General features: G+C 42.0%; 1 protein-coding gene across 1 annotated transcript in view; it reads right to left on the bottom strand.

Moving 5' to 3' along the window:
- lrig2 (leucine-rich repeats and immunoglobulin-like domains 2) overlaps positions 1-25,638 on the bottom strand; it is an 81,186-nt gene extending 55,548 nt beyond the window's left edge. The window contains exon 1 of the mRNA XM_068057506.1: positions 25,441-25,638. Within this exon, the coding sequence (XP_067913607.1) occupies positions 25,441-25,607 (167 nt within the window). The 5' untranslated portion in view covers positions 25,608-25,638. The remainder of the gene's footprint in view (positions 1-25,440) is intronic.
- Positions 25,639-25,969: the final 331 nt, after the last annotated feature.

Raw genomic sequence — 25,969 nt, 5'->3', positions numbered from 1 at the left:
ACTGATGAAGATGGGGAGTGTGCCATAACAAATTATTAGGTCAGAGTTGGGCTATTGTGCGCAGTACTGGGTACTTCATTACAGGAAAAATGTCAAGAGCCATGGAAAGGGCATGGTTTGGATTCAATAGAATGATACCAGGACTGAAGGATTATTATGAAGTAGTGCTTGGGAAATTAAAGCTTCCCCCTACCACCACCCTCGCCTCCCCAAATAAAATATATACAGTTAAAGGGGGAGGTCTAAAAGCAATTTTTAGAATTATAGAAGGCTTTGATAGGATAATAAAATCCGTAACAAAGGGTATAAATTCACTGGAAGAACGAAAGAATTAGAATTTTTTTTAGAAGGCCGCTACAGCATTGAAAAATGCAAAGCATTTCAAAAGATTCAATAAGTAATTTCAATTAAATTGGACACGTGATGGAAAAATATTTTTTAAAAACTACTGGGAAATATGATTAGATAGCTCCAGTTGAAAAACAGTCTCCAGCAGAGGCACAATGGACCAAATGGACAGCTGTTATGTTGTAATTTCAATGAGACTGTCATTGTTGCATTTGAAGTCATCAACATTATCTGTTAGTGCATGTTCATTTATGAATGAGCAGAAATTCTTATGCTAGTTTATGTACTAGACTATATAAACAAGGCTCACCCTAATCAATCAATTTTGAAAGTACAGCATGCCAAAATTTCAACTATTAGTTGCCTGCAACTATTTTCTATTCACACCAGTATAAATCTGAGTAACACAAGGACACTTTGTGAAGTAATGCAATCCAACCCAAAGGACTCTGTATGGATAATCTGTTCTTTTGGCAGTGATGATCTTGGTGTGCAAATTTAATATTGATTAACATACTTAGATCTGTAGAACGTGACAGCACAAAGACAGGCTATTCGGCCCATCAAGCCTGTGCAGAGTTTGCAAGTTCTCCCTGTGACCGCGTGTGTTTTCGCCGGGTGCTCCGGTTTCTTCCCACAGCCAAAGACTTGCAGGTTGATAGGTAAATTGGCAATTATAAATTGCCCCTAGTATAGGTAGGTGGTAGGGGAATTGTGGGGATGTGGTAGGAATATGGGATTAATGTAGGATTAGTATAAATGGGTGGTTGTTGGTCAGCACAGACTCGGTGGGCCGAAGGGCCTGTTTCAGCGCTGTATTTCTAAAGAAAATAAAATAAAAAAGTTAAAGTCCCCCACTCTAACCCCTCAGGTGCTCAATTATCATATCTTTTAAAGAGGATTTAAAAAAAAAGGCATCAGATAGTGGTTAATAAATTACGGACTCTTCAACAGAAGAGAATTTCACATTTCAACTATCCTGTGGCTCTTTAAGAGTACTGAAGAACACGGTTTAGATTCCTAGTGTATTGAAGTAGATCTGGCATAATTCAGATAAAGTGTTCTAATCCACTGTAGCTTTTTCTTCTATCCCTCACAACTGCCATTTACTGCAAGTATATTCTATAAACAAACAGAAGCAGCGCATCAGTATCCAAATCCCTCCACGGCCTTGTCCCACCCCCAGCCCCGGGCCATCTCTGCAATCACTTCCTGTCCCACAGGATATCTGCACTCTTCAATTCTGGCCTCTTGCACATCCCCCTAAATTTTATTGCTCCTCCATTGGTGGCCATGCCTTCAGCTACCTGGGCCCTAAAGCTCTGGAATTCCCTTCCTTAAATCTCTCCACTTCTCTACCTCCATCAATATGCTCCTTAAAACCTATCTCTTTGAACAAGCTTTTGGTCATTTGCCCCAATATCACCTAGTGTGGTTCTGCGTCAACTTTTGCTTTATAATGCTTCTGTTGAGTGCCTTGGTATATTTTATTACACTAAAGGCACTATATAAACACAAGTTGTTGTTGAATTATACACTATATGCTTAAGTTTGAAGGATTTAGATTTTGTGGACAAAGAGAGAAACCAGTATAACTGCTGAAATCTTGCCAAGAATTTAAGAAAATCTTGTCAAAAATATACGCCCTGACTTGTAGCATTGCACGTTACAGACTTCACTTTCAAGCTAAAAATACCAAGACTCAAAAAGCTGTTTACTAACTTGAGTTCGCAAAGCACCATCACTAAAGCCAACATGCAAATTTGGCACAGTGCCAAGTAAAGGACTAACAGAAGCAGACACTTATGATATTGTACATAGTGTGTTGCAAAAAAACTGCAGCCTGACATTTAACACATTCCAACAAGCACATCAGTTCCAAAATGGTTCAAACAACCCACAAGCTTATAGTAAGAGCGCTCAGTAAGTACAACATAGCAGAAAGTTCACTTCTGGTCCTCATTTGAAAAAAAAAGTAATCCAGGTAATGTAATTCAAAGAAAACCTCTCATGTCGCTCAGACCACTAACCAGCAACCCCCTTACACTTTCCTAGATCTTCATCTTAATTTATACTTTTCTGTTTTTACATTTCTTCTTTTCAATGTAGCTATCAACTTTAAGACACTGAACAGGAATAAATGGGTCATTCTCAGGATGGCAGGCTGTTACTAGTGGGGTACCGCAAGGATCAGTGCTTGGGCCACAGCTGTTTACAATCTATATAAATGACTTGGGGGGGGCCAAAAGACGGGGCTAAAGTGTGGCGAGTCGAAGAGACTTAGCCGCTGGCAGGAAAAAAGACAGAGGCGCAAGGGGAGAGCCAACTGTGTAACAGCCCCGACAATCAAATTTTTCTGCAGCACCTGTGGAAGAGCCTGTCACTCTAGAATTGGCCTTTATAGCCACTCCAGGCGCTGCTCCACACACCACTGACCACCTCCAGGCGCTTACCCATTGTCTCTCGAGATAAGGAGGCCAAAGAAAAGAAATGACTTGGATATAAAAACCAAAGAAAAATTATGGCACAGAAGGAGGCCATTCAGCCCATTGTGTCTGCGTCAGCCAAACAAATCTAGCTGCCCAATCTAATCCCTCCTTCCAGCACCATGTTCGTAGCCTTGCAGGTTACAACACTTCAGGTGCATGTCGAGGTACCTTTTAAATGAGTTGAGCGATTCTGCCTTCACCACCATTCCTGGCAGTGAATTCCAGACACCCAACACCCTCTGGGTGAAAATGTTTTTCCTCATGTCACCTCTAATCCTTCTACCAATAAATTTAAATCTGCGCTCGCTGGTAAATGGCCAACTGTAATATTTCCAAATTTGTGAATGGCACAAAACTAGGAGGGAATGTAAGTTGTGAAGAGGATGCAAGGAGGCTTCAAGGGGGTTTGGACAGGCTCAGTGAATGGGCAAGAACATGGCAGATGGAATATAATGTGAATAAGTGTGAAGTGATCTACTTTGATCGAAAAAAAAGCCAGAGTATTTCTTAAATGGAGAGAGGTTGGGAAGTGTTGATGTCCAAAGAGACCTGGGTGCCCTTGTTCATGAGTCAATAAAAGCTAGTATGCAGGTTCAGCAAGCAATTAAGGCGGCAAATGGTATATTGGCCTTCATTGCAAGGGAATTTGAGTAAAGATGTACTGCTTCAATTGTATAACACATTGGTGAGACCACACCTGGAGTATTGTGTACAGTTTTGGTCTCTTTATCTAAGCAAGGACATACTTGTCAGAGGGACTGCAATGAAGGTTCACCAGACTAAATCCCTGGGATGACGGGATTATCTTATGAGGAAAGATTGCAAAAACTGGGCATGTATTCGCTAGTTTTGAAGAATGAGAGGTGATCTAATTGAAACTTACAAAATGCTTACAGGGCGTGAAGGGTAGATGTGGATAGGATGTTTCCTCTGGCTGATGAGTCTAGAACAGAGGACACAGTTTCAGAAGAAGGGAAGGCCATTTAAGACTGAGATGAGGAGGAATTTCTTTACTCAGAGGATGGTGAATCTGTGGAATTCTCTACCCCAGAGGGCTGTGGAAGCTCAATCGTTGAGCATGTTCAAGACAGAAATCAATAGATTTCTGAATACTAACGACATCAAGGGATATGCGGATAGTGGGGAAAGTGGCGTAGAGGTAGATGATCAGCCATGATCTGCTTAAATGGCGGAGCAGGCTCGATGGGTCGAATCGTCTATTTCCTATGATCCTATGAACAGATATTCTCCTCAAAATAAACTTCACATTAACCAACTAAAGCAACAATTGTCCTGTCCTGGGTACAGATGTTGGCACCTGGTAACAATAAAATGTTTGAGACCCACAGGCAGTTTTCTGCAGTAACCTTTGGTGACATAATACTAACAGGATTAATTGCACCTATCTAACAATTAATGGAATTATTGATCCAATACTGGGAAGAACCAGACATTAATGACCAATTTAAGTATCAGCATTGGTTCAGTGCTAGCACTCTCACCGAGGTCCTGTCAGCCTTCTTAGATGAATGCAAAAGATCCATAGCATTATTTAAAGAGCAAATGAGCTCTCCCCAGTGGCCTGGCCAACATTATCCCTCAACCATCACTAAAATAAACAAATGATCTGATTGCTGTTTGTGGGAGCTTGCTCTCCACAAATTGGCTGCCACATTTCCTACATTACAATACGGACAACATTTCAGAAGTACTTCATTGGCTGTGAAGCGCTTTGGGATGTCATTTGTGGGCGGGGGGGGGGGGGGGGGGGGGGGGGAAGGGTATCTAAGACCTCTGCATAAGTTTTCATATTTTTACAGCTCTATTCATGATCATGTGTAATGTTTATAATTTTGTAGTTAGTAAACATAAACATGAAATAACCTCATGCATTGTCAAAAGGCACAGAAATTCAACCTGAACATATTTAGATTACCTATCTTGCTGTGAAAACAATTTAACACTTTACAGCAATTTCAGTTCATTCTCTGTAATTTGCGAGACAAAGCAATGTCCTGCTCTACTTAAAAGAAAATATCCACCAAAATGATTTATGCTAGGTATTGCACTCCCTGTGGATCACAGCAAGGAGGTCAACGTCACACTCTTTCACAGTTCAACAACCTAACTTGTTCCCAAAATATATGGTAAATGCCAATTCATTGAAAAGGGAACATACACTGCAATTCCCCACACAACGTTCAGCAATGCAGGCAACAGAAACTATGTGAGCAAAAGTGGAAAGGACAGTACTTTAAGGGGAGAATGTATAATCACATGGGCTAATTCCTCATTTCTTCAGCTGCATTTACAGCAACGCTCAGTGGAAAAGTAGGGCTCCTGTCTTCTGATATGCAGCTTCCTTGCAACCCCAAAGTAAACAACCTATACTGAAATTGTGCCTTTAAAGTAATAAAACGTCCCAAGGTGCTTCACAGGAGCATTACAAAACAAAATGTGACACCGAGCCACACAAGGAGACATTAGGTCTAATTCTAAAAGCTTGATCAAAGAGGTAGGTTTTAAGGAGTGTCTTAAAAGGAGGAAAGTGAGGTAAAGAAGCCAAGAGAGCATTTCAAAGCTTAGGGCCTAGGCAACTGAAGGCGTGACCACCAATGGCAGAGCGATTAAAATTGAGGATGCTCAACAGGCCAGAATTAGAGGGGCTGGAGGTGATTAGAAAGACAGGGAGGAACGAGGCCTTGGAGGGATTTGAAAATGAGGATAAGAACTTTAAAAATCAAGATGTTGCTTGACCAGAAGCCAATGTAGGTTAGTGAGCACAGGGGCGATAGGTGAACGGGACTTGGCGCTAGTTAAGAAACAGACAGCAGACTTTTGGATGACCTCAATTTTACAGAGGACAGAATATAGGAGACCAGCCAAAGTGAGTTGGAATAGTCAAGTCTAGAGGTAATGAAGACATGAATGAGGGTTTCAGCAGATGAGCTGAGACGGGATGAAGTCAGGGCGATGTCACAGTGGCAAAGACAGGTGATCTCGGTGATGGTGCAAATGAGGTCAGAAACACCAAGGTTGCCAACAGACTGGCTTAATCTCAGATTGTTGCCAGGGATAGGGATGTAGTCGGTAGCTAGGAAATGGAGTTTGGAGCAGGGACTGAAAACAATGGCTTCAGACTTCCCAATATTTAATTGGAGGAAATTTCTGCTCATGCAGTACTGGATGTTGGATGGGAAGTCTCATAATTTAGCAAGAGTGGAGGATTCAAGAGAAGTGGTGGTGAGGTTGAGCTGGATGACATCAGCATACATGTAAAAGCTAATGCTATGCTTTCAGATGATGTCACCAAGGGCCAGCATGTAGATGAGAAATAGGAGGGGGCCAAGGATAGACCCTTGGAGGACACCAGAGGTAGCAGTGCGGGAGTGGGAAGAGAAGCCATTGAAAGTGATACTCTGGCTACTGGAAGTGATACTCTGGCTACGATTAGATAGATAAGAATGGAACCTGGTGAGAGCAGTCCCACCTAGCTGGATGACCATGCAGAGGCACTGGAGGATGGTGTGGTCAACTGTATCAGATGTCGAGAAGGATGAGGGGGAGAAATTTACCATTGTTAGTCACATGACAAATCTGGCAGGTTTACATCCTGAGGCCATCAGCTGGGAAGCCTGCAATTTAATCACAGCCTGTGCAAGACTTCCAAAAATATCACAGTATTTGGAAACATACAAAAGCTCTGCAGTGATATATTCTGAACGTCATTACCATGATAACTTAAACATCCATACTATAATAAAAGCAGAATGAAAGACAGACAGACTTGCATTTATTCAGCAGCTTTCATGACATGGCATCTCAAAATGCTTTACAGCCAATGAAGTACCTTTGAAGCGTAGGTACTATTGTAATGTAGGAAACACAGAAGTTAATTTGCACACAGCAAGCTCCCACAAACAGCAATGTGATAATGACCAGATAATCTGCTTTCAGTGATTTTGTTTGAGGGATAAATATTGGTTCAGGACAGCAGGGAGAATTCCTCTACTTTTCGAAATAGTGCCACAGGATCTTTTGCGTCTACTTCAATTTGACATCTAATCCGAAGACGGCACCTCTGACAGTGCCGTACTCTCTCAGTACTGCACAGGAGTGTCACTCTTGATTTTTGTGTTCAAGTCTTGGAGTGGGACTTGAACCACAGCTATCTGGCTCAACAAACACACTCAGAACTGCAACCAGACGGCTCCAGTGCATGACTGACACAGTCCCACTCTGTTCAAAATATATTGTTCTCCCACATGCTCTGCACCTGTCCTGCTCAAAACAGGCACTGCCACTATACGCAAATAATTGTGACCCACTTTACCACACAGCTCCAGAAGACATAAAAAGCTGTATACTTTCCTAATGAATCATTTGCAAGTTTGAGGTCAGTTTCAAGAATTCTAAGCCAGCCACAGAGTCACCTGAGCTATTGCTGTAAATAGAAGCATTAGATTAATACTGTATTTAAACAACTGTTAGAAATATTGATTAGAACTTTGATACTAAAATCAAACAGACTTACAGTATTTACGACAAATTTCAACACAATCTGCAACTTGTAATGTACAGCTAACCATATTCAATACACGTTTCCGTAAAACATTCACGATGCTACATCTGTACTGCAAAGCAAGGTGGCATGACATGCTGGGCGGTGAGCTGGCTATCTGGAATTCCAATTGAAACTGGTCATCAAGCCAGAGGTCCCAGAGGGCAGATATCATGCCAGAGTTAATGTTTCAGGTTGATGACCTTTCATCAGATATGTTAACTCTGTTGCGCTCTCCACAGATGTTGTCAGACCTAGAATATTTCCAACATTTTCTGTTTTTATTTCAGATTTCCAGTATCCACAATCTTTTGCTTTTTTTAAGTCTGTGCCAGTGTTTGTCTTTATGAGCTACTGCACGTAACCCCACTCTCATCAGTGCCCAGATCTTTTAATAGTTCTTTCAAACAACAATCTAATTCCCCATCAAAAAAAATAGACTCTGCTTCAACAGTTTGTGTTTAAGAATTTCACATTCTAACTACCGCCTGTTTGGTGAATCCTTTCCTAAACTCTCCAATTCTCTTGTGGTTATGGTGTTTAATTCATGCTTTCTAATTACCATCTAACCCAGTAGCAACAATCTGTCACTATTCACACGTCATAATCTTGAACACTTCTATCAGAAAGCCCAGGAGCCCAAAGTAAATGGGCGGCATTTGGGACGGCACAGTGGTTAGCACCGCAGCCTCACAGCTCCAGCGACCCGGGTTCGATTCTGGGTACTGCCTGTGTGGAGTTTGCAAGTACTCCCTGTGACCGCGTGGGTTTTCACCGGGTGCTCTGGTTTCCTCCCACAGCCAAAGACTTGCAAGTTGATAGGTAAATTGGCCATTGTAAATTGCCCCTAGGAATATGGGATTACTGTAGGGTTAGTATAAATGGGTGGTTGTTGGTCGGCACAGACTCAGTGGGCCGAAGGGCCTATTTCGTTGCTGTATCTCTAAATAAGTAAAAATATAAAACTGAACCAAAAACAAACATTTTACAGTTTTCACAACCCAACAGACTTCATTTCTCATCTCAGTACACTCATCCACCTAGAATTAAGAACCTGCCTCTTTCCTTAAAGTCCACTCAACACTTGTTGTCTGTGATCATAAATTTACAACAGTGGTGCAATGAACTGCAGCATTTTTCCACAGAATACCCCAAGTTCATGCTGCACTACCTCAATGACTCTTTCCATACTGCTAAAAACAGTTGCTTCCTTCTAATGAAAGGTCACTTCAAAAACACACTGCAGATAGAGGAGATTTACAACTGTTGGACTGTATGTGCCTCTCACGGAGTTTTATATTTAAGGTAATAAACCAAAACACACCCAGCTTCCAATGATCCGACAGCTCCCTGCCCTTTCGGTTAGGAGCTCAGACTAGAAAGCTGGTGCCAGAAACCTGCCAAGATCGCAGACATTTGATGCAAAGCTATGAAAATTCACAGCCTGCAAGTCTGAATATAGTTTGTTAACACTAAAGAGCACTCAGGCACTTAATCTGGCTCCTGTAAAAGCCTATCTGGTGGGTTTGCGAAACCCTCAGATCAAGGGATTTCAAATATTTCAACTCGTTTGCCTCCCAGAAGCTTGGGCTCACTTGATAAAATGCTCACTTGCACAACAACAACAATGCTTGTTGCTTTCAAAGTTTCAGTTACAACCCAAGCGCTATTAAATAAGGATCTTGGCTCCTTAAACAGCAAAGACCAATCTTATATCACTGTGCAGCAATCCAAACGAGAAGTTTAGAATCTGAATGGAACTACCAAAATAAAAAGTAACTATTACCTTTTCTTGCGATAGGATATGGTCTGACTATAAGTGGACAGAACCTACAAAGCATTCAGTGACCGCAGTAGGTAAAGCCCAAACAGCAGAGCTGTCTCAGAGTCTGCCAAACAGCCAGAACAAGTATAGCAATGTCCATGTTCCTAACATATATCTCTAATTATTAGCATATAAATGCAGTTTTAAAAAAAAAAAATCATTCCTTGGTTGCCCTGATGTAGAATTTCAGTACAACTAGATGGCTTGCAATACCATTTCAGAGAGTAAGAGTCAACCAAGAGACTGGAGTCACGTATAAACCAGACCAGTCAAGGATGGCATATTTTCTTTCCTAAAAGGAAAGGTGAACCAGTTGGGAGTTTTATGACAATCTGACAGCTTTGTGGTCACTTTTACTGGCACCAGCTTTTTATTTCAAGATATTTAAAAACTAAATTCAAACTCTCATGGTAGGATTTGAATTCATGTTCGTTGGATTATTCGCCCAAGTCTCGGGATTGCTAGTCCAGTAATGTAACCATTACATTACCTGAAAGGTGGCAACTTTGGCTCTATTGAGCCTTGTGAACAATGTTTTACGATACAATGCTGTATATAACAGGCTACAGCTGTTGGAACATATTGCTATAGCACCTCAGCCTTCTGTATTTGCCTCCAGATTAAAAATAAAAACTATAACACATCCCACCATTTGGGAAAATTTTTATGCCACGCAACAAATTAATCTACCATAGTTGGCCTCCCAACGATTTTGTTCAGAGTATCCAGTCACTATAAGGAGGCATGGACAGCAGAGTTAATAATTAACAATGGTAAGAAAAATAAAAAGTTAATTGATTTTAATCTGAAATTAAAATAGAAAAAAAAAACAGCAGGGTGTTCAGATGAATCAGGACTCATAGGAAATGTAAACTTGTCCAGATGCTGGAAGATCTGTGTATTTCTGGCATTTTCAATTTTGCAGTTAGAGAAAGACAAGCTTCACTTACAGCCTTCTTGAGTTTCCACAACTTGCACAGTGAATGCAGCAAATTTCATGAATCATTCAGCTGTTCACATGGCACCGAGCACCACAGGAGGACAATGCAGAATTACATGAATGCTGGAATTAGTTATAATGAAGACTGAAAAAGTCTGAAAATTCTTTTAAAAAACTAAAAGAAAAGAACTTGCATTTCTTTAGTGCCAGCCCTTTACAGCCAATGAAATACTTCTGAAGTGTCGTCACTGTCGTAATATAGGAAACATGACAGCAAATTTGCAAACAGCAAACTCCCACAAAAAGCATGTGATAATGACCAGATAATTTTTTTTTTAAAGTAATGTTGGTTGAAGGATAATTATTGGCCAGGACTCCCACTCTGCACCTGAGGGGGGGAGGGAGGCTGCAATTTAATATTTAATCAGAAAGACAGCATCTCCAACAGTGCAGTACTCCCTCAGTACTTGCACTGGAGAAACAGCCTAGCAGAAAGTCACAACATGAGGTCCTGTAATCTGTGCTATGACAGCCATTTTGCACACAGCAAACTCCCACAAACAGCAATGTGATAATAACCAGATAATCTGTTTGGTTCTTGGCACTGGGGAGAACTGCCCTGTTGTTCTTCTAAATAGTGGCATGGGATCTTTTACATCCACCCATGGGGGTAGACGGGGCTGTCAGTTTGAAAGATGGCACGCTGATCATGCAGTACTCCCTTAGTACTGCTCTAGAGCGTCAATCTAGATTTTTTTGCTCAAGTATCTGGAGTCTGGCTTTAACCCATAACCTTCTGCCTCAGCCGACAGAGTGTGCTATAACTGAACTAGAGCTAACTAGATAGATATTAAAGTATATGTATGACAGAATGTATGGCACAGTGTGGCTTTTGTGCAGAGAGATCGACCATTGACCTGCTGTTCTCCCTTCGTCAGATACAGGAGAAATGCCACGAACAGATGCCCCTCTACATTGCTTTCATTGATCTCACCAAAGCCTTTGACCTCGTCAGCAGACGTGGTCTCTTCAGACTACTAGAAAAGATTGGATGTCCACCAAAGCTACTAAGTATCATCACCTCATCCCATGACAATATGAAAGGCACAATTCAACATAGCAGCACCTCATCAGACCCCTTTCCTATCCTGAGTGGTGTGAAACAGGGCTGTGTTCTCGCACCCACACTTTTTGGGATTTTTTTCTCCCTGCTGTTCTCACATGCGTTCAAGTCTTCAGAAGAAGGAATTTTCCTCCACACAAGATCAGGCGGCAGGTTGTTCAACCTTGCCCGTCTAAGAGCGAAGTCCAAAGTACGGAAAGTCCTCATCAGGGAACTCCTCTTTGCTGACGATGCTGCTTTAACATCTCACACTGAAGAGTGTCTGCAGAGTCTCATCGACAGGTTTGCGGCTGACTGCAACAAATTTGGCCTAACTATCAGTCTCAAGAAAACGAACATCATGGGACAGGACGTCAGAAATGCTCCATCCATCAATACACGCTCTGGAAGTGGTTCAAGAGTTCACCTACCTAGGCTCAACTATCACCAGTAACCTGTCGCTAGATGCAGAAATCAACAAGCGCATGGGAAAGGCTTCCACTGCTATGTCCAGACTGGCCAAGAGAGTGTGGGAAAATGGCGCACTGACATGGAACACAAAAGTCCGAGTGTATCAAGCCTGTGTCCTCAGTACCTTGCTCTCTGGCAGCGAGGCCTGGACAACGTATGTCAGCCACGAGCGACGTCTCAATTCATTCCATCTTCGCTGCCTCCGGAGAATACTTGGAGATACGGTCCTGCCACCTGATGCCAACACAGAAGTCCTCGAGGCAGCCAACATCCCCAGCTTATACACACTACTGAGTCAGCGGCGCTTGAGATGGCTTGGCCATGTGAGCCGCATGGAAGATGGCAGGATCCCCAAAGACACATTGTACAGCGAGCTCGCCACTGGTATCAGACCTACCGGCCGTCCAAGTCTCCGCTTTAAAGACGTCTGCAAACGCGACATGAAGTCCTGTGACATTGATCACAAGTCGTGGGAGTCAGTTGCCAGCGTTCGCCAGAGCTGGCGGGCAGCCATAAAGGCGGGGCTAAAGTGTGGCTAGTCGAAGAGACTTAGCAGTTGGCAGGAAAAAAGACAGAAGCGCAAGGGGAGAGCCAACTGTGTAACAGCCCCGACAAACAAATTTTTCTGCAGCACCTGTGGAAGAGCCTGTCACTCTAGAATTGGCCTTTATAGCCACTCCAGGCGCTGCTCCACACACCACTGACCACCTCCAAGCGCTTACCCATTGTCTCTCGAGATAAGGAGGCCAAAGAAGATGACAGAATGAATTTGACTTGTTCTCTGTAAAACTCAACATTCTTCCTTTGGTACCCCAGTTGAGTTTTTCTCTATTCATGCTAATAGCTTATTACCATACAGTAAAACATTTTCAATCAGCTGGCCTTGCACTAAAACATTAGTATTGACATTCAGTTTCCAGAGTACTTTGTTCCCACAACCCTGAAAACAGAGTAGGAAAAGATCATTAGATTTCATTAAAAAAAAACTTGTAAAAGTCAAATCAGACTAATGGATACACACAAGTGCCTGTAATCTACACTATGATAAGCAAATCCTGCATTAGTGCTTTTAAACACACCATCCTTTTTCCTCAAACAAAGGAAGGATACCTGGAGTTATATAGCACTTTAGCATTTCTTAGGAACATCTCCCACAGGCTAAAGTGTGGTGATTTATCCAGGCAAAAGCAAAAGCCATTTTCTGTACTGCATGGCTTGACAAACAGTAATGAGATTAATCAGTTCATCATTTTTCAGTTTTGGCTAAGACACGAAGAACTCCCAATTCATCTTCAAATAGCACTACAAGACCTTTAATACCCAGCTGAACCATCACAGCAGGCAGCTGCGGCCTCAACTCAACAACTTATTTGAAAGATGGAATCTCCAATAATGCAGTACTCCCTCAGTACTGTTCAAGTGTCACTGTGGATCATGATCAGAACCTACAATGGCGACACACAAACTATCTAGTATCTATCCGAGGAATGGGAAAATGTGATTTAAAAAAAAAGATTCAAAATACCCAAACAGACTTTTTTTTTAACGTTTGGAGAAGGGCACAATTTAGATAATACAGATAAAAGTCTGAAGTCAAAAATAACGTCCTCCAACTTTATAAAAGCTATGACTTTTACTTTTAGGGAGTTTATCAGTGGATCTGTGAAGATTTTTTAAATGGCTGCAGCAGGAAAGTTATAGTCTAATGAAGTGCTACAGGTTATTGACAGTGAGGAAGCTGGCTGAGTATTTCCATCATACAATTGTCACTGCCAGCACCGCACATCATCATGCAGGAACCAGTAGCATCATTCATGTAATGGAATACAACTGGTGCACCAACAAGCAGGGCCACAGAACAGAAGATGCAAACAGAGTTCCCAACCTCAAAACAGTTGCTTGGAGGCTGCCAAGAGTGAGGAAGTTTTGTTCGCTGGCTGCTGTCACGTGTCTCTTAGTGGCCAGCTGAGGTTGATTTGAGTCTTAAGGATTTTGGTGTTTGCGAATTGTAGAATGAGGCAAAGTCTCAGGAGACTTTGTCCCAGCAAATTCTGCTGGATAATAAGCAAGTGGGTAATTGCAGTATGGATAATGGAGGTTCCACAACATAGGGATTTTATATTCAAAAGATAAATGATAATCTGAATTGTACATTCTTCATTATTATTCCACCGTTGGTGACAAATCTTCCTATATACAGAAACTTAAATTACATTAGTAAACCTGCGGAGAACTTTATTAAAGGATCTAAGAGGTTCTGTCCACAAACAGTGCTAATAGGTAAATTTTTTTTAAAACTTGCATTTTGATAAAAATGGTTTTTAATCATAGGAAAACTGCCCAAGATGCTTCACAAAAGCATAATCAGACCAAAGCTGACACTCAGCCAAGGGAGATATGAGGAGGAATGACTAAACAAGAGAGGTCTTAAGTAGGATCTTAAAAGGTGAAGAGGCAGAGATATTTAGGGATGGAATTTGAGTTTCGGGTCATGACGGCTGAAGACACGACCACCAGTGATGGAGTGAAGTGAAGGAGAGATGCACAAGAAGGCATAGTTCGAAGAAAGCAATGGTCTCAATGCTAGTAGGCTGAAGGAGGTGGGAGAGATAAAGTAAGGGCATGGCTATGGAGGGATTTGTATGAGGATGAGAATTTTAAATTTGTAGCTTTGGTGGACCGGGAACCAATTTCGGTCTGCAAGCACGGGGTGATGAATGAGTGGAACTTGATGCGAGTTAGGAGTTGGGCAGCGGAGTTTTGGATGGGGTCAAGTTTATGAAAGGTGGAAGATGGGAAGCTGACCAGAGAGTACTGTATAGGAAACAGAAGGGTAGCTTTCAGGAAAGCATTAAAGATACACGAAAGCTATCATTCAATTGCAATACTGTGTTAATACAAGTACCTCTCACTCCACAAGTTCAGTGGTAGATGCATTGTATCTGGCCAGTACCAAAGAATATTCAAGTTCTGAAATGTTACAGTGTTTTGAGTTTATAGAAGGAAAGTTACATTGGCACAAGTACTTGTTGCTACAGTCAATTCAGACCGATGTGCTTCAGTGCAATTTTACATTGCTAAGATTCTTTCTGGCTCATTGAAACACTAATACAGGGCCCTTTATATTCACACAAGGAACTGTTAGGAGACTGGATACATGCCTATCAGTGGGATATTTTAAGTCATCTTAGACATTCAAACTCCCCACACAAAAGGTTCACAGTATTTGCTGCAAGAACATCATGGTTGGGATACCCATGAGAAGTGCAGGAATAGTTTTATTGAAAATATTAAAAGCTCATTGCTAACAGAAGTAGTCACTGTACAAAATGCAGCAAATCAAATCAAGCACTGACTCTTGAAAAATTACTCAGACCTCTCCAAGAGAAACCTTTGGTCAGAGGACACAAATATTCAAGAAAAATTGAGGAAAGAAAGGGATTGAGCTTCACTCCTTCAATACCCTGAGTCTTCAATTACAGCATTTGAACACTCCAATTTTTTTGTTGTTGTCTCTATTACCCAGCCAGGCAGATTTTTTCCAAGCATTTCTCCCTCATTATAAAATCTTTTAAATAGCAATTTTAAATGTACATGCATTAATTTAACTTTCAGATTCCTCCATCCACACCCCCCCCCCCCACCCCCCCAGTCTCTTCCCCATTTAGCTGGAAATAAGAAGTTTGAAATAAAAACAGAAAATGCTGGAAACACTCAGCAGGTCTGGCAGCATCTGTGGAGATAGAAACAGAGTTAATGTTACACAAGTTCTGATGAAAGTTCATCAATCTGAAATGTTAGCTGGTTCTCGCTTCACAGATGCTGCCAGACATGAACATTTCCAGCATTTTGTGTTTTTGTTAGTTTCAACATCTGCAATATTTTGTTTTATTAATTTTACTTCCTCATACTATTTAATATTTTATCTCAATTAGATTTCTCCTGAACCACCTTGCTTCTAGACTTGAGCTAGAGTTTCTTTACTTTATCAACAATCAACTTCATACTTGCTAGTTACCAAAACTGTGAAAATATATTAACTAATACAAAAGGCAGAGGAAACCTTTATTTATATAGACTGTTAATTTTACATAAAAATACTGAGACTCTAATAAGTTAAACATTCAAAACGCTTTTAGCTTCACTTTAAAAAAAAAACTGGCCTAAACAGTTTGATTTCTATAGCGCTCCTAATGTAGAGAAAAACAAAAGACACTACACAGAAGACAAGGAAACTAGCAGGCAAGGGGAAAGCAGAGAAGAATTAAGGTAGGAATTGAAGGCATCAAAGAGAAGGGCTTCAAAAGAGACTTTTGAAAATAGGAGGAAGACAGCAAGACACAGGGACCCCAGGTGAACGCTGTACAGGATAGTTATGTACTACTGGCTTACACTGCTGTTATGGTGCAGTGGCAGGCACAAGCAAGGATAAAGGTCTAGAGGACACTGCGAAAAGAGGGTAGAGCCAGATCATGGAAGAGTTTTAAAGCAAATGATGATCTTAAAGTAAATTTATGGAGGCACACAAGCTAATGGAATGATATTTTTCAGAGAACCTACTCAACGGAATCATTAACACTAACAGGAAGAGGATATATTTAGGACTATACTCAGAGAGGAGTGCAGCTTCATGTCAACAGTGATTTTGCGAGACTTTTTTGTTATTGCTGAAAATAGAGACATGCTGTCGAAGCTTTTCATCTTGCACTCATCAGGACAATCTGCAAGAGTAACCAATGTAAGGGAAAACAACAACTTACACTGCACAAAAAGAGTGCCGATTGGTTAGCAAGTGAACTCTGGTAGCGGCGTTGCCATGGAGAATGCACCAGTTTACAGTGACTGACAGTTAACTGCCAAGCCTTGTTTGAAATTTAAACCAGGCAGTTTGACAAGATTGGCCTTATCGGCAACCACGTAAATAGGGCCCGAGCCATGTGCTCACCATGCAAGCTTGATGCTGAAGTAGGGCGATTCAAAGACATCCTGCGTGACAATGGCTACCCTGATCAGATCATTTCTCACTGTATATTGAGAAAACTTATGAATGAGCCCAGGCTATCTTTTTCGGCTCTGAAAAGTGCTCAGTCTCCCTCAAATTACCCTGGAAGGGGAATGTCTCCCAAAAATTTGAGCAACAGGTAAAGACAGCTGTTTCACACTGCTACTGTGCAGCAGCAACACGTGTGGATGCTGCCATCAAGCCAAAAAGACATCCTGCCTATCACACAAATGAGTAATGTGATATATGAATTTCAATGCCAGTGTAATGCTAGGTATAAAGGCCGTATCTCCCAAAGACTGGCGGATCGTATCAAACATGTCCCTTTTGCTGTTCACAACGGGCAATGTACGGACCGTACACAACCAGCCTGTGCCTGCAAAACTCAAAATAGTGTCCAACATTAGATGTGATTCCGTGATTGGACAACATTTGCTAAATAATCCACAGTGTGCTAAGAAATATGCTGGCAACCAATTTAAGATAGTCAGTGAGGCTCGCAGTGTGGTGCATTTGCGTGTACTGGAAGCGACATATATTAATACACAGGGCCCTGTTCTTAGCAGACAGAAATAATATGTACAAACGTTGCACCTGTTTCAGCTGAACAAAATAAATGACAGCCATTTGCTGGTTCATTCCTCAGGGCAAAGCCTTGACCAATCAGAATCAAGTTGCCTGCTTTAAATTTCAAACAAAGCATGGCAGTTAACTGTCAGTCACTGTAAACTGGTGAATTCTCCATGGCAACACCTCTGCCAGAGTTCACCTGCCAACCAATCAGCACTCTCTTCTCATGCAGTATAAGTTGCTGTTTTCCCTTACATTGGTTATTCTTGCCGATTGTCCTGATGAGTGCAAGACGAAAAGCTTCGACAACATGTCTCTATTTTCAGCAATACTCAAGTTCTGTACTACCAAACGACATTTTTTGTTACATAACTGTTACAAGAAGAGATCCGATATGGAAATAAATGCTTATGTGTCATTAACCTAGGGAGCCAGATCAGGTTAAAAACTGCTACCGTAATGACAGTGGACAGTACTACCTGGGACTGCAAACCAGACGGCAGATCAGCACCTGGAGTTGGGGAGTGGGACCCTTGATGGAGGAAATGCCATTGAAAGGCAGATGAGCTAATCCTTGAATCAACCAATGGCATCCTCAACCAGCTGACAGTGACATAGCTACAGTGCAGAACAAGTCAATGAAAGAGACACCACGGACAGTCTCAAACACAAAACTAGGATTCAAGGCCCCGCCCTAAGCATTGAGGACAGTCACAGGAGCTATAGTAATTGGCAACCAGCTATGATAACATTTGCCAAAGATCAGTCCAGAACAAGCATGAAAAGGAAATGTTCCAGCACCTCTCCACTCAGGAATCTTGCGCAACGGATGCATGGGAATAGGTCAAGCTGACAACCGCTGACATCCCCATTTATAGCCTGATCATCTTATTGAGAGAATTGAAAAAACAATCTTCCTAGGTAGGAGATTGAGAGGATGAGTCATCTGTACATCACATTAAATAACTGGTATTCACGTGAAACTATGCCAGATCAATTTTAAACAAATCATACATTTGCTGAATCAGCAGTATGTCCTATACAAACATGCAAACCAATTCTGCTTTTTAAATTAATAATCCCTCCGCACAATAAAATGAGAGCCATTGTTAGTTATTTTCACTGTGTAGCAAGACACTGTACGTTGCACGTGACCAATGATAGAAGACGTGCCACTTAACCTTGTGAAGTTTGGCTGAAAGTAGAACTACAGCATGTGTTTAACAAGCTCTGATTAACACCACAACATACATGCCTTCTACACACAAATTAAACACTGCAGCTTCTTAATCCTTCAAGGAACGCAACCAAAAAAAATTAAGGCAATGAAACATAAAACTGTAACCTATAATTACACAGTTGTAAGTACACGATGGTCCAGAAGAAAATCTGCTTTTCCTGGTCAGATTTCAATTGTTGCAATGAAACAAACTACGGGAACTTTTGAAATAGAAAACAACAAGGACATTTTAAATGAAAAAGATGTAATGCCCTTTTTATAAAATTATAAATTTTGTGACGACTATAAATACTTCCATCTGCACAAAAAAGGTTGAACATCAGAGACAGATGAACAGTGGTAAAATAGCCATATAAGAAATGGAAAATGATTTCGCAGTCTTAGTAGAACTGGCACTAAACATGTCCAACAAATACGTAGCAGCAATTAACAAAGACAATAAAAGGTTTGAATTAGGCAGCCAGAACAGTACAAGTCAGAGTAAGTTATGATCAAGCTGCATGATGCTCTGGCCAGACATCACTTCAGTTCGGTGCCTGGTTCCCGATAAACAAGGGCCACATTCAAGCACTGGAAATAGTGTAAAGCAGAGCCACGAGTCTGACCACTGGTATCAGGGTTCTGAGGTATGAAGAAGGACTGGAGAGATTTGGGTTCTTTTGGCCTTGAAAAGAGACATCCAAGATACAACCAACATTCCCTCCAATTTGCACGTCTGAGTAGCAACCCAAAAGTTCCCGATCATACACAAGCTGGCCCCTTTATATTACTGTGTGTGTGTGGCAACGCAACAAAATTTAAAGGGCCACGCACTCCAGAAAAAAACTAGAGGGCATGTTGGATACAAGATAGTACAAGTTTCTAGAGGAACAGAATTGAAAAGCAGAGACATCATGTTATTATGTAGCACCTTGGTACAGCACATGAGAGCACGTGCACAGTTCTGGTCTCCAGATTACAAAAACATACAAGCACTGGAGAACGTTGTATTTTGTAAACCTTTTGCACTATCAAAAGACTGAACAGGCTGGGGCCCTTTTCTCTAGGAAAAAGACTGAGGTGACCTGAAAGGGTAAACATAGAGAAGATGCTTCCACTAGCGAGGGTGTCCAGAACGACGGGTCATAAATATGAAAGTCACTAATAAATCCAATAAGAAACTTGCTTAATCAGAGTTGTTAGAATATGAAACTTGTTACCACATGGAATAGTTGAGGGTAGCATAGATGCATTTAAAGGGAATCTAGGAAAGTACATAAGGATATTGCTGAAAAAAAGACATGCTGTCAAAGCTTTTTGTCTTGCACTCATCAGGACAGATGCAAGAATGTCAAATTTCAGAGGGAGCAGCAATTTATACTGTATGAGAAATGGGTGCTAATAGATTGGCAAGTCAACTCTAATCAAGGTGTTGCCATGGAGAATGCACTAAAAAACTACTGTCCCCCACGCTTTTAATTCAAAAAAGACACAACACCTGGACATGTTCCTTTTGCCTGCAGAGGGCAGGTCCCTGGGTATGACTATATGCAGCTTCCAGTAAGCATAAGTGAGCCACACTGCGAGCCCAACTGATAATTTTAAACTGGTTGTAGTGCAATTCTTAACACACTTGGGATTGTTCAATAAGTGCTGTCTAATCGTGGAATCAAATCTAACGTTAGACATTACATTCTAAGTTTTGCAAGTATGGGCTAGTTGAGTACAGTCAGTACTCTGCCTATTGCGAACAGCCGAAAGGACGGGTTGTTTGATACGATCTGCCAGTCTTTGGGATGTACAGCCTATGAACCTGGCATCACACCAGCACTGGAATTAATATACCATATTACTCATTTGTGTGGTAGGCAGAACGTCTTTTTGGCTTGATGGCAGCATCCTGTTGGTGGAAAATACCACTTGCGTTGCTACTGCATAGTAGCAGTGTGAAACGGCTAGCTTCACCTGTTGCTCAAATATTTAAGATACCCTACCCTTCCAGGGTAATTTGAGGTAGACTGGGTACTTTTAAGTTCCGAAAGTAGCGGCCTTAGGCCCATTCGTGAGTATGCACGATATACAATGAACAAAAGATCTGATCAGGGTAGCCATTATCCTGCAGGATAGCTTTGATGCGCCCTATTCTGGCATGAAGCTTGCATGGTCCCTTTGGCTGTTCGCAGATTTCTATTTGACATAACCCTGCACTAATAGACAAGAGCAGAAATTGAGATTGATATTTATTTATTTTTAAAAGTGATAATTTTGTTAAACTTCCAAGGACAGCTTCATAACAATCAAATCTCGAGCAATGAACTTTGGCTAATCTACCAGCAAAATTTTTATAGTGATGTACTTCATTCATCTTCCTCCATCTTGTGGTTTAGTATTTTTTCAATTTCTCCTTATGTTCTTGTGCTGCGAGGCCATGTGCATGGCCTGCTTCAATCCCTCTGCCAATGCCATGCTTGAAACAGCTGCAGGGAATTACAGAAAGCTGCTCAGGAGTCCAGACTAATTCTCATCCTTGTTTTCAAATCCCTCCATAACCTGCCCCCTCCCTATCTCTAATCTCCACCATCCCTAGAACCCTCTTACATATATGTACTCCTAATTCTAGCATCTCGCGCATTCCCGATGCTCCTTAAAACCTGCCTCTTTGACCAAGCTTTAGGTCACCTGACCCAATATTTGCAAGTGACTTGATGTCAGATTTTGTCCAATAATGTTCCTGAGGAGCCTTGGGATGTTTTACTATGTTAAAAGGTGCTACATAAATGCAACTTGTTGAGATTAAATAGTCACCCACGTCCCACTTTGCTATTGTGCAACGTGTCAGTACTCTTTAGTGCCCATGATTTTCCACTTTTGCACTCACCAGCTTATGATCTCCCCTCCACCAGTTCATTTTAATTGGCAGGAAAATCTCGAGTTGGCGATAGCACAAGTGAAAAACCCCAGTCCATAACTGTACTTAAAAAAAAAACAGAAACCATCTGTAGGGCTTCTCAATATATGCATGCTAAAAATCAATACACTCACCCTCTTCAGTAAGGTTTAGGGTTCCATATTGGGACTACAACTTACAGATTTTAGACCTTATTCTCCTAGCCAATATTTATCCCTAAACCAAACATCAATAAAAAGGATTATCTGGTCATTACCTCATTTGCTGTTTGTGGGAGCTTGCTGTCCACAAATTGGCTGCTTTGTTTCTCTACGTTACAAAAAGGCCGATATTTCAAAAGTATTTTATTGGCTGTAAAGCAATTTAGGACATCCGCAGGTTGTGAAAGGTGCTAGGTAAAAGCACATTTTTTTTTCTATTGGTGTTCAAAAGTAATTCTATTTCAAAGATTGAGTTTGTTCAATGAATAACTGTGCCATACAGACCAAGAAGGTCTCAGATTCCATCTCTGCTCTGTGCCAAGCTAGCCAATCACAGTCAGGGGTGCTAAAATTGGCCTCATTAATCCTTACTTCTGGTTAGTAGCCAGGGGTGGGGAGAGAAGAATTGGCAGTGATATATTTCAGCCCATAGCAGGATATCAGCATCACTATATCATTGTACCATTAATTAAAACATAACAGCTCCTTTACCAAGAGCTATATCTAACTTCTTCTTGAAAACATACAATGTTTTGGCCTCAACTGCTTGCTGTGGTAGCGAATTCCACAGGCTCACCACTCTCTGGGTGAAGTAATTTCTCATCTCAGTCCTGGGCAAGTTGCTGGAGTCTGTATTCAAGGATAGGGTGACTGAACACCTAGAAAAATTTCAGTTAATCAGGGACAGCCAGCATGGATTCATGACGGGAGGTCATGCCTGACAAATCTCACTGAATTTTTTGAAGAGGTGACTAAGGTACTGGACAGGGAAATGTCTATGGATGTTATTTATATGGACTTCCAGAAGGCATGTGATAAAGTCCCACATAAGAGACTGTTAACTAAGGTAGAAGCCCATGGAGTTGAGGGCAAATTATTGACATGGTTAGGAAGTTGGTTGAGTGGTAGGCGACAGAGAGTGGGGATAATGGGTAAGTACTCCGAATGGCAGGATGTGATTAGTGGCGTCCCGCAGGGATCTGTGTCGGGGCCTCAATTATTCATTAACGACTTGGATGATGGAATAGTAAGTCATATATCCAAATTTGCTGATGATACAAAGTTAGGTGGCATTGTAGACAGTCTAAATGATAGCGTAAAATTGCAAAGAAATATTGACAGACTAGGTGAGTGGGCAAAACTATGGCAGATGGATTTAAATGCGGGCAAGTGTGAGGTTATCCATTTTGGACCAAAAAAGGATAGAGCAGGGTACTTTCTAAATGGGAAGAGGTTAAGTACAGTGGATGTCCAAAGAGACTTGGGGGTTCAGATGCCATGAGCTAGTGCAGAAAATAATCAAAAAGGCCAATGGAATGCTAGCCTTTATATCTAGAGGATTAGAGTATAAAGACACAGAGGTTATGCTGCAACTGTACAAAACCCTGGTTCGACCCCACTTGGAGTACTGTGAGCAATTCTGGGCACCACACCTTAGGAAGGACATAATGGCCTTGGAGGGACTGCAACGTAGTGGGCATCATACAGAACTAGATCCTGTCTACATTAGCCTTTCATACTCCCACCTAGCAAGGTCACCAGATAGCGATCAGGAGCAGGAACTCTACCTGATTTTGCTCTTCCTAGCCAGATATAAGACGACGGCGGCGCAGTGGCGTGGTGGTTGGCGCCGCAGCCTCGCGGCTCCGACGGCCCGGGTTCGATTCTGGGTACTGCCTGTGCGGAGTTTGCAGGTTCTCCCTGTGACCGCGTGGGTTTTCGCCGGGTGCTCCGGTTTCCTCCCACAGCCAAAGACTTGCAGCTTAATAGGTAAATTGGCCATTGTAAATTGCCCCTAGTGTCGGTAGGTTGTAGGAGAATAGTGGGGATGTGGTAGGGAATATGGGATTAATGTAGGATTAGTATAAATGGGTGGTTGCTGGTCGGCACAGACTCGGTGGGCCGAAGGGCCTGTTTCAGTGCTGTATCTCTAAATTAAAATTAAAATATTGCAATATGCCAGCTTCTGTCTAAGCTAATGTAGCACAAGACTGATGAAATAAAGCCTGACTGAATGGAATCTGAATCTAGGTAGTCAATAAACAGAGAAGTAACAAATGGGCCAAATCTAAATGCTAATCCAGATTTCCTTTAGAGGCCCCATACTTGGAGAAAAAACTCCCAATTTCTCTAACAAAAATCAACATTCACTAGTGAACTAATTACTGAAAAAACAAACTGCAAGTAATTTGAGACACCCTAGCCAAAATTTATCCCTCAACCATTAAAAGATACAGTTCATTCTTGTTTGAGCGACCTGTGTGCAATTGGTTGCCACATTTGCCTACAAGACAACAGTGACTGTACTTCAAACGTAATAACAGGATGTGAAACACTTTGGACCTGATATGAAGTGCTAATAAAATGCAAGTTGTTGCACATGGGACAAAGAGTTAAAGATACACACAGATAAAGATACATCAAACAACTTCTAACTAGCAACTTGTGTTAAATATGAAAATGCATATCCAGATGCAATAATCAAAAAAATTCAGTATTAGACAAATACATACCCTCTCGAACAATTCATAGAACCTTAAAGAGTAGGAGGGCAATTTGTCATCTACAATGATTAAATGCCCTATTATTCAGGAAAGTATTACTGGCTTGCAAAAACCTAGATGGATCAGGGCAAACCTGATGAATTAGAGAATCACATTAGTCTCACTCACACTGCTCTTTCCCCATAGTCTTACAATTTTTTTCCCTTCAAGAATTTATCCAATTCCCTTTCGAAAGTCACTATTAAATTTGTTTCCACTACCTTCTTAGGGAATGCATTCCAAATTATAATTAGAGCCCACTTACTACACCTTCAAGGAACTAACTGCACCTTACTGGTGACAGGGTGGGTGTGAAACTATCAGGATGTGTTCTTAGAGACAGCACTGGGAGATCAAATTGCCATCAGGGAAACTGGCCAGATCATAAAACTTTAAAGTGCTGATATACATCATGACAGCTGCTGGCCAGTATAGATTTGATTTACTGCAGAATCTGCAAATAGAAATAAATGGAAATTATTTTTAATGGCAACAGGTAAGCAGGGCAATTAGTTTGGAGGGGTTATGAATAATGCAAATTCTACTTTTATCACAGGGAGAAGGCTGGGACATTTAATTATATTGGGGTTCCCATTCCACGACTGCATGTTTTTCCATGCAAATTGCCAACCAAATAGCTTTGCAAATAATATGTCAGTTGCAATTTATAACAAGTTAGCAGAGCCACAAGTTTTGTTGGTTGGGGGGGGGGGGGGGGGGAAGAGGGGGATGTTTAATCATTTTGGGGAGGTACTCATGTTTTCTCCCCCCCCCCCCCCATTAACACTGCAAACTGAACAAGCTAGCAAATGACAAAAGCAAAATACTGCAGATGTTGGAAATCTGAAGTAAAAGCAGAAATTGCTGGAAATACTCAGCAGGTCTGGCAGTGTCTGCGGAGAGAGAAACAGAGTTAACGTTTCAGATTGATGAAGAAGCCCTCTGATGATGAAAGGTTACAGTGAACATTTAGGAATGCTCTGGATCAGAAGGTGCTGATTTTTAACTGTTTTTCTTTTCGCAGATGCTGCCAGACCTGCTGAGTATTTGCAGCATTTTCGGTTTTAATTTAAGCTTACAAGTGCTGCAATTTATAAATTTGAAGATCAATGAAAACTGTCACTAAATTATTGCGGCTGTTTCTCTGCTCTGAGCCCAGGACACTGGGATACACCATGATGCTCTCTGCAGTGTGTGCCGGGCTCTCCCACCCGTTTTGTTTTTTTTTCACGCCCGCCCGCCCGCACCTGGCTGATACTCACAGTTGTTTGACCCAGGCTGGAAGGTGCTGAGGAATCGCGGTCGCCCGGCGCCTGCTGCAGTCCACCAGGCCATCGGCACAGGAACATTCCGGGGGGCAAGCCGAGGCAGCCGCCAGGCACAGGGCGGCCCATAGCAACCGGAGGCCGAGCCCAGGCCCCGCCTCCATCTTAAATCCCACCGACAAAAACAAAACAAACCCTCCCTCCCCCCACCCCACCCCCACCCCGCAATAAAACAAACCGGAGCGGAGATAAAAAGCTGCAAGAAATCGTCCCCCGGGAGTCTCGCCACACACCGACACTGAAACCTATCAGCGACCCTTAGCAGCCCGGAACCGTGCTTTCTCCCACCGACACAAAGCGCCCATTCTCAGCGACCCCCTCCCGCCCACAGCCAGCCAGCCCGAGTTCCGCCTCCTCCCTACCGCCATTCGCCAGTTCGGGCCCCGCCCCCGCAGCTCTACTGGTCACCGGCAACGCCCATCACATGACATCAAGCGTCCCGCAGGGGTGGACCCACCCCCCCTTC

This window comes from Heterodontus francisci, chromosome 25 (assembly GCF_036365525.1).
Source record: "Heterodontus francisci isolate sHetFra1 chromosome 25, sHetFra1.hap1, whole genome shotgun sequence".
Lineage (NCBI taxonomy): Eukaryota > Metazoa > Chordata > Chondrichthyes > Heterodontiformes > Heterodontidae > Heterodontus > Heterodontus francisci.
The sequence above is the reverse complement of the archived record's forward strand: the minus strand, read 5'-3'. Positions and strand labels throughout refer to the sequence as shown.